Source organism: Sinocyclocheilus grahami, unplaced genomic scaffold, assembly GCF_001515645.1.
Source record: "Sinocyclocheilus grahami isolate Dianchi unplaced genomic scaffold, SAMN03320097.WGS_v1.1 scaffold216.1, whole genome shotgun sequence".
Classification (NCBI taxonomy): domain Eukaryota; kingdom Metazoa; phylum Chordata; class Actinopteri; order Cypriniformes; family Cyprinidae; genus Sinocyclocheilus; species Sinocyclocheilus grahami.
The window spans coordinates 1,002,368-1,021,396 of NW_015505395.1; the positions used below are offsets into that span (position 1 = coordinate 1,002,368).

A 19,029-nucleotide genomic window follows, 5' to 3' on the forward strand; every position below is an offset into this window, starting at 1 on the left:
CTTTTAAAAAATATATATATTTCAGTTATTTCACCTTTATTTTATTTATATAGCACTTTATACAATACAGATGTATACAATACAGTGTCAAAGCAGCTTTACAGTGTCAAACAGGAACATTTCAGTACATCAAGTTTAGTACATCAAGAAAACAAGGAATGTTGCCTTGGCATTTAAATATTTATTCATTGCCTAAAGTTTTTCACCTGATATTGCCACGTTTTCTGTGAACAGTAAAACCTGATACCAGTTGCTTTTCAAACCGTTGCATTATTTAACGGACAAATACAATTAAAAACCTAAGCATGTTCCGTGTTATGGAGGTGTCCATCCTACCGATATGAGGAAGACCTTGACGCCCTGGTCCTCAGTGTCCATGGCTGTGATTCGAACGCTTTTCTCACTGGCTTTATCCACCTGCATCTGAGGCCAAAGCTTGGTGTTGAGGATCAAACGCAGACTGCCCTGCGTGCGCATCACTAAGAGACAGACGGACACAGATGAGGAACATCAAGACATTTCAGCTGCTCTAGAGAAAAGCGAGTGGATCGACGCAGCTCCTACCTAATCTCGACTGTAGCGAGCCATCATCAGTGGACGCCATATCGTTAAGTCTGAGCAGACCGCGGCCTCGTTCCACCCACGACTGAGCTGGCTTATCGAACACAAACAACTTGCACTGCATCTGTGGAAAGATGGACACAAGTCAGACCATTATCAGGACATCAAAGTTTTACTGAGGAAAAAACAAAACAGGCCTGCATAGATTAAAAGAATGTTTCAGGTTAATTCAACTCAAGCTCTATGAAACGCATCTGTAGCCTAGTCGAGCTAGTGCAAGACGAGCATTTCTGGTTAAAAAGTACATCAAATATATATATTTTTTTTTTATGGAGAAAAATCCTGGAAAGTTTTTTCCTCAAAAACCTTAATTTCTTTGCGACTGAAGACAAAGACATGAACATCTTGGATGACATGGGGGTGAGGAAATGATCAGGAGTGAACTAATCCTTTAAGTTGTTCTGAATCCGGAACATTCTTTAAATTGTGGACTGCAACCCAACACTTTTGCTGAGTGGTATGCTCAAATATAAACGTCATCTCACCTGTAAAACGTTGCTTTCCGCCTCCTCTCCCGTACGGACCTCCACCTTCTCCAGAATGCACTTCTTGGCAGTGGCTTTGGTGTACGCGGCTGCCGACTCTTCCAGAGACTCCGTTACACTGTGATCTGACACACACACAGAGAAAAATATCACTTCAACACCTCAGGATGAACTGAACGCAGCAGACATGCCTATAATGGTGAAGGCTTAACTCATGAATATTAATTAGAGCAAGACAACACTGACTGCTAATCCCAGAGCATCCAGTCACATAATTAATTTAATATTCATTGAGCCAAACAATCAAAGTGTGATTTTGGAAAGACCAATGTCAAGTTAAAACGTTCTCAGCATCAAGTAAAATTATCGTTTTTTTTTTTATTCTCACTGAAAGAAAAAAAAAAATTGCACTAAGGAACATAAACCACAGCCAATCAGACCAGAGAGAAAAAGAAAAAATAATAATTCACATCACGTTTCATGTATATATATATATATATATATATATATATATATATATATATATATATATATATATCTCTCTTAAATGTATCTTGAATATTCATGCCATTTTTAAATGTATTTTAAATTCATTTTTTAAATTAAATTGATTAATTTTAATTAAATTAATTTATTATTTTTAATAGTATATGTAAAACATTAATGTATATAAATAGAATAATGCATATGAAATAAACAATATATAAACAAACATATAGAATAATATATATATATATATAAAATAATATGTATATAAATAATAAATAAATAGTACTTAAAAGTGAATATAACTGCATATAAACCCCATATGAGCGGGGTAGGGTAATGTCTATGATAACTTAATGATATTTATTGATATAATGATATTTAAACAATTTTTAAGAAAATGATGTCAAAAGTATCCATTATATTAATTTAAACAATTATCAATCAATTATTATATTGATTAAATTACATATCTTAGTGTCATAATTGTTTAGATTTGATGACTGATTCACGTCTACAACTGTGTTTGCTGCGTAAACCATGGGTTGATTTTCACATTGGTCTGAACAAAACCAGCAGATTGAAAATGCAAACTCAATCTCTGCCAGTAGGTGGCGCTTTTGGAAAGGCAGAAATACAGCTGTTTCCCCGGTAACGGCTGTAAAGCAAAGCAGTGCAGCACCTGACTTTGAAACGTGCAGCGCTCATATCGAAGTTGAATCATCACATTAAGCCGTATCGAAATTGTCTTTCCATCCCCAAATTTAGGACCTCCTGAAATCATAATTAAGACTTTCCATTTAAGAGTTTTTATGGCCTTAAATTTGATACCAAACCAAATGTAAGACTTTTTAAAACTTTTAAAAGACCTGCGGAAACCCTGAATTGTGTGTGTGTGTGTATTATATATACACACACACTGTGTGAAATGGAGTTGAGCACCTACTCTTCTCAGGTGTGGCCTCTTGTGATGACGGCTCGGACACTGGAGCTGAACTGTCTTTACTGGCCTCGACTGGGACCTCGCCTCCTTTTGGGGGGCTCTGAAAGCATTCCCATACAAAACTATCTTTATACACCTCTGATGATCCATTTACTGTGTTTTCACTGGTGTTTGTTGAAATTAAGAAATAGTTCAGCCATGATAAAAAAAATTTTTTTATGGAGTCACTTCCTACTTTAGTTGTATGGAAAAGAGCAGCTTGGACTTTCTGCTAAACGTCTTCATTTATGATGCACTGAAGAAAAAAATATTACAGAAAAACATATGGTAAGAAATTGATGACAGTTTGAATTTTTGGATGAACTGTATCTTTAAAATTAGATTTGTACAAATAAACACCAACAAATGCTTTAAAATAATGACGTAAAAAAAGCCACAATCAGCTGACACTTCTCCAGTAGGATGAACTTGTGCTAATGGTTCACTTCTGCCAGTAGGTGGCGCTTTTGGAAAGGCAGAAATACAGCTGTTTCCCCGGTAACGGCTGTAAAGCAAAGCAGTGCAGCACCTGACTTTGAAACGTGCAGCGCTCATATCGAAGTTGAATCATCACATTAAGCCGTATCGAAATTGTCTTTCCATCCCCAAATTTAAGACCTTCTGAAATCATAATTAAGACTTTCCATTTAAGAGTTTTTATGGCCTTAAATTTGATACCAAACCAAATGTAAGACTTTTTAAAACTTTTAAAAGACCTGCGGAAACCCTGAATTGTGTGTGTGTGTGTGTGTATTATATATACATACACACTGTGTGAAATGGAGTTGAGCACCTACTCTTCTCAGGTGTGGCCTCTTGTGATGACGGCTCGGACACTGGAGCTGAACTGTCTTTACTGGCCTCGACTGGGACCTCGCCTCCTTTTGGGGGGCTCTGAAAGCATTCCCATACAAAACTATCTTTATACACCTCTGATGATCCATTTACTGTGTTTTCACTGGTGTTTGTTGAAATTAAGAAATAGTTCAGCCATGATAAAAAAAATTTTTTTATGGAGTCACTTCCTACTTTAGTTGTATGGAAAAGAGCAGCTTGGACTTTCTGCTAAACGTCTTAAGGCAAAATAAAAAGGAGGAGTAAATGTAGGCCTGTCGCAATAATCAATATATCAACTTATCGCGCAATATATGTACATGACCTAAATTTTTGGTGATGCAATATATCGCCCATTATATTTACCCATTATATTAAATTAATGTCACAATATTTTGTACATTCCACTTGCACCAGTGTCTTTTGCAGCTTCTCGTGCATAACGTGGTGTGGTCATTAGATGCTAGTTCAAATTTAAAAAAATGCTTCTACAAAAAAAAAAAAAAAAGTTTAATCTGCAGATATGATCTTGTTTAGGGATCTGTGCCTTTGTGCACGTGTACATCTGACTGCTTTAAGTAGTGATTGTGTTTTTCAGCAATAGTGTGCACCTTTTACTTACAGAGAAAAGAAGGTCAGGGAAAAATCTGTAGATGGAAAAATCTCCATACAAGTTCTTTGTGCATTTTTCTTTTTTCTACTTGTTACTTTGCACGTTTTGTTAAAAAATGTTTATTTACTATTTATTCAGGATTTTTAAGGTATCTAATATTTTGATACATAATTGCCATGATCTAAATATTCTTAATTAAAAGTTTGTCATTTGGAAGTGTGTAGACCTTCTTGCATTATTATGCGGTTACATTATGATTATATATTCAGTGGCATAAAATGGTCTTTAAAATGACAATAATATCGCTTATCGCATTTATTTCTGGGGCAATATATCACACAACAAAAAGTAGTTATTGTGACAGGCCTAAGTAAATTTTTTTTTATTTTTGGGTAAATTATTCCTTCAAATGCTTCATTTAAAAGCTGAACAGTGAAAAAATATGTCTGGTGTGCAAACTAGTGATGGTATCCACTCACCAGAACTCTCTCAGACATGTTCTGGCCAAAAACAAACTTGGAGCCTTTATCCGAGCTGTTGGTGGCATTGTTGGAGCTGTAAAAGCAAACAGAAGCAGATTTATCCAGTCCAGAGAAAGCGAACAGATTCATAGAGCTCTACTGAATCGTTACCTAGCGCTGCCCATGTACTGTAAGAAATAATTGGTGCGGCCAGACTGAGAATCTTGTGTGGAGTCTTTTGAGTCACTGGATGTGCTGTTTTCATCCAACTGCTCAAGAAAAACACATTAACAGAATCGGAGAATAAACACAAACTCTTCTTGGGAACTTCTATCGTGCCAATTTGCTCCTTCGAATAAAGAATGAAACCAATGCAGCAGTGAGTCAGCGCTGACCTTCGCTCGCTCTTTGATATTCTGCCCGAACACAAACGAGTCCACTGCACATTCCGTCTGACTGCCGTCGACTTTTTGTCCACCTCCATTTTCTTCTCCTTCCTTCTCCCGCTTCTGCAAAGGAACACAATTAATGCAGATCCAACAACAAGTCTGTGGGTTTTTAGGAACGCGTGTATTTTGAGTATTACGTTTGATACAACAGGCTTTTATGACTCTTATAGCATTAGGGTTTCTGTAGGTTTTATGAAGGCAAATAAGACTTTTAAGACCAAATAAAGAATTTAAGGAAAAAACGAAATGGAAAACAATACGTCAATTTGGTTTCTGAATGTAAAGGCATTTTATTACTACACTGCAAAAAGGTGATGTTTTTCATCTGTATTTTTGTCTCGTTTTCCAGTGCAAAAATCTAAAGACTCAAATCAAAATACATTTAAAAGATAAATGACAAAATAAAGAAGTCTTGTTTTCTGAGAAATTGATCAAAATAAAGTGAGTTAATTTAAAACAGACAAATATCTGCCAATAGGTTTAGAAAAATCTACATAATTCACTGTTTATAGATTTGTTCTTGTTTCAAGCATAAACTCAAATCTGTTTTATTTCTCAGAAAACAAGACTTCATATGTTCAGTTTGCATCTAAAGTTAAACGTATCTTGATTTAAGGATGTTTAGGCATTTTTAAGGCCTTAATTTTTGTGGAAGGGTGAATTAAGACTTTAAGACCTTTTGAGACTGCAGGGTTTATGAAGGTAAATTTGACAGTGCAAATGTCTAAAGATTAATCAATCAAAATACATTTACTTGTGAAGCAAATGCCATAAGAAGTCTTTCTGTGAAATTGATCAAAATACATAGTATTTCATTAAAAAGAAAAACATCAGCCAATGGGCTCAGAAAAATCAACTAAATTCAAAGGCAAAAAATGTTTTATACCCCACTGACAGATTTTGGTTCTTGTTTAAGCATAAACTCACTTAATTTTGTTCAGTTTCCCAGAAAACAAGACTTCATATGTTCAATTCGCATCTCAAATCCTGATTTAAGGACATTTAGATATTTGTATTGGAAAACAGAAATACTGAGGAAGATATACTTTTTTTTTTTTTGGTGTGAATGCCATGACTTCATGAATTTAATACTTGCTGCCCTGATTTAAGACTTTCTATGCCTTAATTTGTGGAAGGGTGAATTAAGACTTAAGACCTTTTTAAGACCCACAGAAACCCTCTATGACAGGGTTCCTCAAATCTTGCCCTGGAGGGCCAATGCGCTGCAGAGTTTAGCTCCAACCCTGATCAAACTCACCTAGCTGTGATTTTCTAATGATCCTGAAGACATTGATTAGCATGCTCAGGTGTGTTTGATTAGGGTTAGACCTAAACTCTGCAGGGAAGTGGATCTCGTGGGCCAGATTTGAGGATCCCTGCTCTATGATATAGTGAGAATATGGAGCTCATAATCAAGGGGAAAAAAACACCTCAGTTTTATTTGAGCAAAAATATGCAATATGGTGCAGATGCTGACATTTATATGGCCAAACGGTAAGATGAAATTCTGATGCTGGTAATGTAAATCAATGAGATCTTTATAACAGTATAACAGACTACTTACAATGCATAGAAATATGAGTTTTTTTCATTATATCTCCCAATAATGTCTTAGTAAGATGATATTTGCTAAGATTTGCCAAGATTGTGAAAATTTAAGCCCATTTCAATAAAGTCTGTATAATAAAGTCTCTATATAGTAAATATTTCATAATTCAAGAAGCGAAACGCCTTTGAAATGTCACAGTTCAGCACAATTACACCACATTCCTGCTGCTGAAAACCAAGACGATTAACTCTAAAATAAAACTGCATTAATGCTGGAACTAGATCAGATCAGAATTTCCTAGTTATATTTATTAGTCATCAATTATGAATTCCTAAGCACCCATGAGCAATGACTACAGGTGACGCTGATATTTCCGAGATGCTCTAAACAGGATGCAATTAGTTGTGGTTTATTTATCAAGCGTTTCCATCTCAGATGTTTGTGCCGCATGTCCTCACCGGTGATTTGTCCGAGCTCTCCGTGTTGTTCAGGAAAACGGATCGGCTCTCTGATGATGAATCTCCAAACTTCCCCACTCCATTTGTTCCACAGCTGGAGTCTACGAGTGAAAACAACGGCATAAACTCACAGCATCACACTATCAACACATGTATTACAGCAATGAGTCATGAATACTAGTGGTCACCCGAAACGTCAACTAGGCCACACTAATATATCTAAAGAGCAAGATGATTGATGGCCAATATAATGTTGACATTTACAAATAATATACCTTAAAGGGGTCATATGATGTTGCTAAAAAAAACATTATTTTGTGTATTTGGTGTAATGAAATGTGTTTATGCTGTTTAAGGTTCAAAAAACAAATTTTCCACATACTGTACATTATTGTTTCTCCTCTATGCCCCGCCTTTCTGAAACGTGTCGATTTTTCAAAGCTCATCGGTCTGAAAAAGCGAGGTTTGCTGTAACTGGCCAGCTATCCAGTGCGTTGTGATTGGCCGAATACCTCAAGCATGTGACGGAAATGTTACAACCCTTACCATACTGAGATGCTGTGTCCCGGCCGGAGCGACGAGACAAAAACATTAAAACGCATTATAAACGAGGCATTTGTTGCATCCAGTGAGGACATAATTACTGATTATAATTACTAATACTGTCTTTTTACGCGTTGTGTATCACGCCGCATAAACCAAACTATGTCTGCATTTGTGATCGGACAACAAGCACTGCATTTGTGATCGGACTACACTGCTCAAAACTCGCGTTTGAATCGTCAGTGGCAAATTCTTTAAATATGAAAACATACTTACAAGCTGTGAGTCAGAACAGCCGGCATTGTACTACTGCCTACTTTGTCTACTCTACCAGGATCAGGAAACAGTCCTCCATAAAATGTGCTGCACACATCTGAATATTTGGGTTGAACTGTTCTGGAGCAGTGTTGTAAATACAACTTACCCACTGATTTCTAGTTGTGTCCTCTTTTGGAAGACCAAACAATGTAGTTTCGCTTTCACAACGAAACACACAGCGTCTCCACGACATGACGGCGGAAACAATACTACAGTGAGAATAAAAGTTCTTCTTTCTTTGCGTGAACATTTGGGCGGCGTTATGCAAATCTTCCCACACAGTGACGTAGACACGCAGGAGGGCGTGGACGAGTTTGAACTTTTATAAAGTATCTCTCTTTGGGTTTGAGACTTTAGTCTTTGCAACTTTAGGGATCTTATCTATTCACGAACAGCTTGTAACACTCCAAAGAGAAAGGAAAACTTGAAATCGCATCATATGACCCCTTTAATAATGACAAGTGAGACATAGTAAAAACCCAACTGAAATAAACACTTATTTCTCTCAATATTCACTTGACAGTTTATTTTTCGTATTCTGTAGATTTTGGAAGCCATACAAGGAGGAAACGCTTTAAAATGAAATATATTAACATGAAACGAATGAATAATTGCATAAAAAAAATTGACTAAACTTATGAAAAAAAAAATCTGACATGCTTTGATTATTAGAAATGAATTAGCCCATTAAAACATTAAACCAAATTTGTGTTATGCAAATCTTCCCACACAGTGACGTAAACACGCAGGAGGGCGTGGACGAGTTTGAACTTTTATAAAGAATCTCTCTTTGGGTTTGAGACTTTAGTCTTTGCAACTTTAGGGATCTTATCTATTCACGAACAGCTTGTAACACTCCAAAGAGAAAGGAAAACTTGAAATCGCATCATATGACCCCTTTAATAATGACAAGTGAGACATAGTAAAAACCCAACTGAAATAAACACTTATTTCTCTCAATATTCACTTGACAGTTTATTTTTCGTATTCTGTAGATTTTGGAAGCCATACAAGGAGGAAACGCTTTAAAATGAAATATATTAAAATGAAAAGAATGAATAATTGCATAAAAAAAATTGACTAAACTTATGAAAAAAAAAATCTGACATGCTTTGATTATTAGAAATGAATTAGCCCATTAAAACATTAAACCAAATTTGTGAAAAAATAAAATAGATTTCAGGAGAACTGGGTAGTTTTGACTGAGGATTACATATTCATTCCAAGCACAAAATGAGCCTGAAATATGAATCTATACAGAACAGACTGAGGCCTCCACAGATTCTGTTGCTGTGAAAGCCAGCAGTGAGCATTATGCGAGATGTACGTACTGGTCTTGACGGGTTCTGTGAGGGTTTTGGCCGGAGGCGCCTGTAAAACGGCTGGTCTCAGAACACTGCGCTGCTGTTCTTTGGGCTTCTGACTGGGAACGCCTGGAAAACAACCTACTAACGGATTGAATCAGAAACCAAACGCCGCAGCACAACTAGGGATGCACCGAACTGATACTCAGTATCGGCATCGGCTCCGATACTGCCATTTTCTGCCGGATCGGGTATCGGTCAGACGAGACGATATTGTGAGTATACTATTCCGTGTTACTGTTAAGCCCCACGAAAGGCACAACAAAGCACCATAAAGTTTCCATGCACTATATTCTAAGTGTTCTGAAACCGTTCCATAGTTTAATGTGAGGTACAGTCATTAAGTTCAAGTTGGTGTAAACTCTCTCTCTGCTGCGCCTGTCATTCATTCAGCATTCAAACTGCGTGTTGCGTTCGGTTACGACAGTCAAGACGATGAAACTCTCTCCAAAATGATACAATGTTGCTATTATTATACTTGATCTGTAGATAAAGATTAGTGGTTTTGCCTGTAAGGACTTTATCTTGCTGGAGTTTAGTGCCATTTCTAAAGCATGTTACTTTCTACCGGGTGTCTGTTAGGTCACAACACTGGAGTAGAGAGCACTATGAATTGTTCTTCACGCGCACAGTAACTGAAATGTAAAACTGTTCAAAGAAAAGACTATCGCACATATATCATACAATACACATCAATATCTCTTCCCTTTGTGCTTTGAACTTTTCTATGCAGAGCGCAGCGTGCTGTGACTCGGTGTAGCTTCAAGCGCATAATTCTGCGCACGGGATACGCATAAGCGATTTGTGCCGCTCTGTATTGGAGCATTTCATATCATAATACTTTTGCGCAATGAAAGATTGTTAATAGCCTTTCTTGTTTTGTCCTATCATATGTTGCTGCCTAATTACTGTGCTATATATTTAAAAGAAATGTCTTACAGTACACATATCTAAATATATTTTACAACAATACAAAGAGCAATGTGTCATTTTACCAGATTTAGTCCTACATTTATTCACTTTTATTTGTTCCCCACTAAATAGTTCTTTTGACTTAATGTTTAGATTTTATAAAAATTATTGTGCATTCATCATTTTTCTATAGTAACTTCTGCTGCTGAATTATCCACTAAACTAGATTATAATAGTGTTATTTTTCATAGATTATGATTATGTACTTTTTCATTTGTTATTTTTCTGTATAATGAAGTTGTCTGTATTAGTAGATTGTGTTTACCACACAAAACAGTGACGATCAGGTCAACACACAGAGGTATAGAAATTCTACAAAAATAAAAATAAAAAAATAACTGTGCTGGTATTGGATCGGTATCGGTCGATACTCATTTTTTGGTATCGGATCGGTTCTGAAAAAAAATGGTATCGGTGCATCCCTAAGCACAACAGCACACACCAATGTTTGATGATCAAATAAAAAGCCTTAATTGCAATTCTCATGCAATGGGATGTTTTAATATATGGAAAAGCTTTCTAAGATAGTGTCGTTATAGTTATCTAAAACTAATTTAATTTAAATTAATTATAATTAAAAATTTTAATTTTCTTTTTCATTAATTGAAATAAAGCTCAAATTAAATATAAATATTAGATTAAAAACTTACTACTTAAGTACTAGAATTACTTAAACTGAAATAAAAATAAACTAGAGCTAAAGGGAAATAAAAAAAATGACAAAAGCAAATAAACAACTAAAACAAACAAAAAATTTAATTCTAAACATAAAAGCTAAATGCATAAATTCGAAAATATTAATAAATATTAAAGTAATAGTAATTTTTAAGCAATATTTAAGTATATAATAATACCACTAATAGTAGTAATAATAACAATGTGTATATATATATATATATATATATATATATATATATATATATATATATATATAAAATCATAATATAAAATAGTACATAAAATCTAAATAATATTCTAAGCAAGATCTATTTGAATAGCTAAACATTTAAGCATTTTGTCTTAATCTATTTAGGGAGCTTTCAAACGCACAAGATGACATTTAAAAAAAAAAAAAAAAAACAAGTACTGAAAGAGGAAGCTTTACAGTCAGTCAGACACATTGGGAGTCATTTCCCTAATCTTTCGTGCTCTAAAAAAGCACATTCATGTGTTGCACGCGTGTTTAGATGTAGTAAACGTTCAAAGCAGGAATGAGTTGATCTTACCTGCGCTTGGGGCCTGGCCATGAATGAGTGTGGGAGGTTTCAACCTGAACCCGACGGGCTTCTCTTCTGAGACAGACAAACAGAAGCATAAACATTTAAGATGATAAACCAAACATGCCTTATGCAAGACCAGATAAGAGCTCTCAGATAAACAAACACTCAAAGTTCATCCATATGAGGACACAACACTACCTCAAACAGATCGGTCAAGAATAAGACGCTGCGATTAAAGCATTTTCTGCACTACTATGCAAGTTAAAAGGGTCTCATGCTTTTCCGTCAGAAATGGGGGGGGGGTAGTACAGTTTTTTTTTTTTGATGCATACGGCTTCATGTTTTTTCAACGGTAGGCAGTATGAACTATATACCGCACAGTATATACACTAGTACTCCATCTCTGTAGGGCCCTCATCGCTGTGCCTCATATCTACAGCATCAAAACGGCTCTGACCACTTCCTGTTAGACCTTAGTCCCCCCACAGGCCTCTGGACTTGTTTTAGCACATTCCCGACTAGGCATGGGCCGATTACCAGTTTCAAGGTATACCGCAATTTGAAAATGTCACTGTTTCAAAACGCTGAAGACAGACGCACAGAGAAAAATACTGTAGCAGGCAGATCAATCACTGTTCATGATTCACGGGCTATTGGAAGAAAATCCTCAATATTGATTTGGGGGTTTATATGAATGTGTTTCTGAGGGGAACCGACCGGCTTCAGAAAAGTTTACGTGGTATTTTCTTTTCATCTCGTCTCTGTATAGTTCATATTAAAGCAGTGTTTCAGCGCAGTGCTACTTTGTTCACAGCGGTAACCAAGGAAAAGCAGTATCTGGTGTTCCAGAAGCGCCTCCTGCTGTCAGAGAGTGAATCTGCCTCTCATTCAGAGCATCTGCTGGTTGATTCGTTCAGGCAAGTAGTATAACTTCACAAAGCTAGTCAGAACATTCGGTTTTTGCTTCAAATTGGGTTATTATTAAATCAAATGATGTATATGAAATTATATAAATGACATGTATATGAATTATATAACTAAAATTAAATAACTGTAATTACAGATTTAGGTTAAATAAAGATGTCAGTCTTTTTTCTTCTTTTTAGGAAACAAATAAGTCAGAAAAAATAAACAAATTCTACGGTTCCTAATATTCTGTATGTTGCTCAAAAACAAAATATATTGTGTTCAGCAGAAAAAAGTTTTTTTTTTTACCCAGTCATTTAAAAATAACACATTTTAGAGCTGTAACGACAATACCGTGATACCGTGATATTTTTGCTTAAGGTTATCATACCGCCAAAATCTCATACCGTCCCATGCCTATCCCTGACAGCAGCCGATACACATTTGGGTTTAGTGTGCTTGCCTCTTTCTAAGAGAGACCAAAACAGAAAGCTGCCTTCAGATGCATGCACAGCATCTGCCATTTACATTACTGTGTGTAACATGTTATCTAGGTTCAAATGCTCACTGATGCTCCAGAAGGAAAAACGATGCATAAAGAGTCTGTAATAGTTGCGTATGAGTCTCTCAGTCGTACTCAGTGTGAAAAGATAGGTCTCAAAATCAGTGATTGTTGGAAAGGGTTCAAATATGCAAAAGATGCTGGAAAACCAGAATTTGTGGGCCATGCAGGATTTTTCTGAAGAACAGCAGGCAGTTTAACTTCAGGACAAACAAGGGACTCATGAACAACTATCAAAAACAAATAAAATAAAAATGCCGCTGTGGATCATCCAGGTAACAACTAGAGCCCGACCGATATGGGCAGATATCGGCAGAAAAAAGGCAGATACCGATATATTGGCCGGTATTCTTTGTGTACATTATAGTACTATATATAGAATACAGTATATGCATAAACAGAATATATATACATAAACACATTTTTTGCAATGATCACTCAAATGTGGTGATCAAACACTTATAATGGTGACAGAGATATGTAAGGGCATTTAACAATTTAACAATAAACTTGCGATGAGTGCGATGCACAAAGTAACAGGGTGTTAGTTGTAACACACGTGGTTTGAATATTTATTTTACCATAGTAACATTTAAATTCTGGCTTAAGTAAATTTTATATCTCAGTTTTTATTATTCATTTAAAATGAGACAAATCTGCTATTATTTTAATCTCCAATCGGTTATTTATCAGTTCAGATAGTTTTTTAATGCTTTGATTACTAGCAGAAGACACTAACCAGTTTTAAATTCCAGTTGCGCTGATGGGGCACGTTGTAACACCGCATTACAATGTGCTATTCTATGACATTAGCGATGTAATTTACACTATTTACTTTAATTTTAATGAGAAACAAGTGAAAAGACTGACAGTCAATGTTTAATGTTTAGAAATTATTATTTCAAGACATCCGGCTTCAGAAAAGTTTACGTGGTATTTTCTTTTCATCTCGTCTCTGTATAGTTCATATTAAAGCAGTGTTTCAGCGCAGTGCTACTTTGTTCACAGCGGTAACCAAGGAAAAGCAGTATCTGGTGTTCCAGAAGCGCCTCCTGCTGTCAGAGAGTGAATCTGCCTCTCATTCAGAGCATCTGCTGGTTGATTCGTTCAGGCAAGTAGTATAATTTCACAAAGCTAGTCAGAACATTCTGTTTTTGTTTCAAATTGTTATTATTAAATCAAATGATGTATATGAAATTATATAAATGACATGTATATGAATTATATAACTAAAATTAAATAACTGTAATTACAGATTTAGGTTAAATAAAGATGTCAGTCTTTTTTCTTCTTTTTAGGAAACAAATAAGTCAGAAAAAATAAACAAATTCTACGGTTCCTAATATTCTGTATGTTGCTCAAAAACAAAATATATTGTGTTCAGCAGAAAAAAGTTTTTTTTTTTACCCAGTCATTTAAAAATAACACATTTTAGAGCTGTAACGACAATACCGTGATACCGTGATATTTTTGCTTAAGGTTATCATACCGCCAAAATCTCATACCGTCCCATGCCTATCCCTGACAGCAGCCGATACACATTTGGGTTTAGTGTGCTTGCCTCTTTCTAAGAGAGACCAAAACAGAAAGCTGCCTTCAGATGCATGCACAGCATCTGCCATTTACATTACTGTGTGTAACATGTTATCTAGGTTCAAATGCTCACTGATGCTCCAGAAGGAAAAACGATGCATAAAGAGTCTGTAATAGTTGCGTATGAGTCTCTCAGTCGTACTCAGTGTGAAAAGATAGGTCTCAAAATCAGTGATTGTTGGAAAGGGTTCAAATATGCAAAAGATGCTGGAAAACCAGAATTTGTGGGCCATGCAGGATTTTTCTGAAGAACAGCAGGCAGTTTAACTTCAGGACAAACAAGGGACTCATGAACAACTATCAAAAACAAATAAAATAAAAATGCCGCTGTGGATCATCCAGGTAACAACTAGAGCCCGACCGATATGGGCAGATATCGGCAGAAAAAAGGCAGATACCGATATATTGGCCGGTATTCTTTGTGTACATTATAGTACTATATATAGAATACAGTATATGCATAAACAGAATATATATACATAAACACATTTTTTGCAATGATCACTCAAATGTGGTGATCAAACACTTATAATGGTGACAGAGATATGTAAGGGCATTTAACAATTTAACAATAAACTTGCGATGAGTGCGATGCACAAAGTAACAGGGTGTTAGTTGTAACACACGTGGTTTGAATATTTATTTTACCATAGTAACATTTAAATTCTGGCTTAAGTAAATTTTATATCTCAGTTTTTATTATTCATTTAAAATGAGACAAATCTGCTATTATTTTAATCTCCAATCGGTTATTTATCAGTTCAGATAGTTTTTTAATGCTTTGATTACTAGCAGAAGACACTAACCAGTTTTAAATTCCAGTTGCGCTGATGGGGCACGTTGTAACACCGCATTACAATGTGCTATTCTATGACATTAGCGATGTAATTTACACTATTTACTTTAATTAATTTTAATGAGAAACAGGTGAATAAAGACTGACAGTCAGACATGTAAAGCATTTTTGCTCGTTTATGTGGGCCGTCCCAAGCATGGTTGCAATGTGTTCATTGTCAAACTCCAAAATCAGATTATTTTTAATTCTTAAAAAATGCCATTATTTTATTTGAACAAAAAAAATATATATTAACAAAATATTTTAGTTTGTCTTCTATGCGCGTTTCATTCGATCAGATAAGATTTTAAGCTGTCATATGGTCAAGTTACAAAGTGCCCCTCAGATGTTACAATGTGTTCCACCTATGGGGCATGTTGTCACATTTCACTTCCATTTTTTTAGGGAAAATAAAGAAAAACCTATACACTAATTATGAAACAAAGCAACATATTTGTACTAGACAAGTGTAAAATTACCGTGGATAAAAAAAATATATATATTCTGAACCCCATGTGGATTTACACAAACTGAGAAAGTCAAAAAGTGTTACTTTGTGCCCCGCTCTCCCCTACCTCTGTAAATAAATACAATATAAATTCACGTCTCGCGCACTTTAATGCCCTTTGAATGTAACGTGTATGTTCCCTTGGAACTGGAATCATGGCGGAATCTCATATGAAGTCCACTTCGCAGGGCACTTATGGTCGAATAAGACCACGCTTGAATGCTGCCTGAACAAGAGACCTCCTTACTGAAGTGCAAGTGTTGACTGGTGTCACTAACTTGCGAACGCACTGGCGGATCTCCACCAAATTCGGGGGATCCCTTCAGTTCGACGAGCCCTCTTGAACACCACCCTCCGCGCGTCGGTAGCCCCCCGGGATCGCTAGATTGGTCGGCGCCGGACTGCAAATTTAACCACCAGTAACTCCCGAACCCCGGGGGCTATCGACGCGGGGGTGGTCTCATTCGAAAGAGGGCCTCGAGACGTACACTCGATTCGCGTTCGAGAGGGTTCCTTGAGCTGAAGAGATCCCCCGAATTTGTTGCGGATTCGCCGCGCCGTTACGGAGATATGGCCGTTCAAAGTTTCAATGGTTTTCCATTGACTTGAGCTTTAAAGCGTTTCATCCAGGTCGCCAGTAGCAAACAATGGAGCGCGCTCTGCTGGACAAACTAAGTAATTACACCATTTCAAGCATTTTATCTGCATTATATGTTCTGTAAAAATGTTCATATCGGCGGCATATTCGCAGATACCGATATATCGGCGACACGCTCATATCGGCGGGGTTCATTTTCTCTTGTGGACTATATGTAAACGCGTTTTATGTGAAATATTTTATTCAGGTCAGTACTAAAAAAATAACATGCATTTTGTATGATCCCTCGTATTTTGGTAAAATAATTAACATTTTGCAGGTACTGCAAAGTGTATGTTAAAAAAAAATAAAAAAAAAAATATATATATAGTTTAAAATGTCTGTAAATGTTTCCTTTTATTTGCTGGTATTTTACATTATTTCTGAATGTAATAATAAAATGTAATTCATACACTGATGTGCTTTTTACACTGAAATTATTTTTTATAATGTACATATATTTGTAAAATTATTTTTATAACAATTAACATTTTTAATACATTTAATACAATATACAACTTAATACAAAAACACACACACACACACACACACACACACATATACATATATATATATATATATGTGTGTGTGTGTGTGTGTGTGTGTGTGTGTGTGTGTGTATTAGGGCTGGACGATATGGCCAAAATTTATATCACGATATATTTCTTAATTTCGGTCGATACGATAATACGATATCGATATGAACACTATTTATCTGAAATATAAATGCCTTTATCATCACTTTTGATAAATTAAGCATCCTTGCTAAATAAAAGTATTAATTTCTATAATTTTCCCCCAAAAAATAATAAAAATTATACTGAATGGAATAGTGTATAATGTTACAAAAGCTTTTTATTTCAGATAAATGCTGATCTTTGGATCTTTCTATTCATCAAAGAATCCTGAACAAAAAATGTACTCAACTGTTTTAAATATTGATAATCAGCAAATCAGCATATTAGAATGACATATTGATATTGAATTATAGTCCAGCCCTAGTGTGTATACACACATGCATACATAAAAAGTATCTTGAGACAAGATTACAAAATTTCATGATACTTTCGTTATAATGCATCCCATTAATGAACGGAGAAATCTGATTTGATGACCAAACAAACAATATGTCTTAGTTAGGAAAAGCAGCAAAATCTCATAGTTTGACGTATCCATTTCAAATTTGTTTAGGTGTTTTTTTTTGTCTGCATAAAAAAAAGGAAAAAGAAATTTGATGTTTACAAACCCAATCCAAACCACATCCACATGTGAAAAATTACAATGCAGACAGTCACTCCTGAAGATCATATTTGAAAACCAAATTGGATGTGTGCAGCGTAAACAAAGCCCAAGACTGTCAAACATGACAAAAGCTGTGGACGGCCACAGAACCCTGTAAATTACACTGAGTAACAGATGTCCTGACAGAGACTGGCGTGATGAAGCATCTAGTGACAGGCAAAATAAGCAATCATTTATTTTTAGATTTTGATCAATATCATTGCAAACTGTTTTTAAAACTACTCTAGAAGACCTCTGACTACAGATAATGTTTAAATAAAGGTGGGCCTATGGCAGATTTAAAGAATTATGAATTTGTATTTCTTATTTGAACAGTCGATTACTCTGAAACTTGAGTAAAAATATTTTTTCCAATCCAAACAATAAAACTGAAGAGTCATGAACCCAAAACAAGACTTTCTGCCAGTTTTGGTTTCTATTTCTATTGCATTGTGAATAGTAGCTCCACTCACTGCGAAATCTCCTCCACAGTTGCATATTAAACCATTTTTAAAAGAAGGTTGGTTCTTACCTGGCTCCGAGTCTGAATTACCAGTTGGAGACTGGCATAAACTTGAGGGCATAAAGATATTATTCTTGGGAACTGTAGCAGGAGTCAAAGAAAGCATGAAAGAAAGAGTTTCAGATGGGAGTGTAACACTTTCAGCAAAAATCAGCAAAGTAATACTTAGAACCCACCCCGTTCCCGATCCACTGCAGTGCCACGGCTCATTATAGACTCACCTGAATGTGATGGGGGGAACTGGGTCAGAGATGAGGTCCTCTCTCTCTTTACTGGAGGACAGTACTCGCCATCATCCCGATCTGAATCTGGAGAACACAATTAAATCAATAGACCAACCAGAAACTAAAACTAGTAAAGCACTAAAATTCTGGACACAGCGCAAAGAACTGAAAATGCTCGATTTAAATGATCCTTTTGCAATCACTGACCATTCTGATAATATTAATTACACTTGCTTCTACCTTCAGCCGATGTGACTTTAAAAATTACAAAAAAAAGGATGCAAAAATAAAAAGACATCTGTATAGAAAAACATGTTTATTATGTCAATAAATGCATAACAGACAAAGAAATAGCTCACCCAAAAATGAAAATGAGCTGAAAATGTGCTCACCCTCAGGCCATTCATTCAAGATGTAGAGGAGTTTGTTTCTTCTTCAGATTTGTAGAAACTTGCATCACTTGCTCACCAATGACAGTGAATGGGTGCCGTCAGAATGAGAGTCCAAACAGCTGATAAAAACATCACAGTAATCCACAGCACTCCAGTCCATTAGTTAATGTCTTGAGATGACAAAAGCTGAGTGTTTGTAAGAAACAATTAAAG

The 19,029-nt window shown here is 35.7% G+C and overlaps 1 protein-coding gene across 1 annotated transcript; it reads right to left on the reverse strand.

The window, feature by feature from the left end:
* Positions 1-315: 315 nt before the first annotated feature.
* Positions 316-18,827, reverse strand: LOC107596273 (ran-binding protein 3-like). The gene is made up of 13 exons (XM_016286969.1): positions 18,817-18,827; positions 18,422-18,508; positions 18,210-18,281; positions 11,362-11,427; positions 9,131-9,232; positions 6,939-7,039; positions 4,878-4,991; positions 4,654-4,751; positions 4,501-4,576; positions 3,372-3,468; positions 1,107-1,231; positions 565-685; positions 316-479 (listed from the first exon to the last, which is right to left on the reverse strand). Exons 3-13 carry the CDS (start codon positions 18,259-18,261, stop codon positions 316-318), a joined length of 1,116 nt encoding a protein of 371 aa, XP_016142455.1. The 5' UTR covers positions 18,262-18,281; positions 18,422-18,508; positions 18,817-18,827.
* Between the last annotated feature and the right edge of the window lie 202 nt (positions 18,828-19,029).

Bases quoted from the DNA above. Each gene is read 5' to 3' on its own strand.
- LOC107596273 (XM_016286969.1), bottom strand. From the start codon at position 18,261: ATGCCCTCAAGTTTATGCCAGTCTCCAACTGGTAATTCAGACTCGGAG. The intron at 7,040-9,130 runs GTACGTACATCT...TTTCACTCGTAG, and splicing joins CACAGAACCCGTCAAGACCA to ACTCCAGCTGTGGAACAAAT. The intron at 4,992-6,938 runs GTGAGGACATGC...GTTCCTTTGCAG, and splicing joins AGAGCTCGGACAAATCACCG to AAGCGGGAGAAGGAAGGAGA.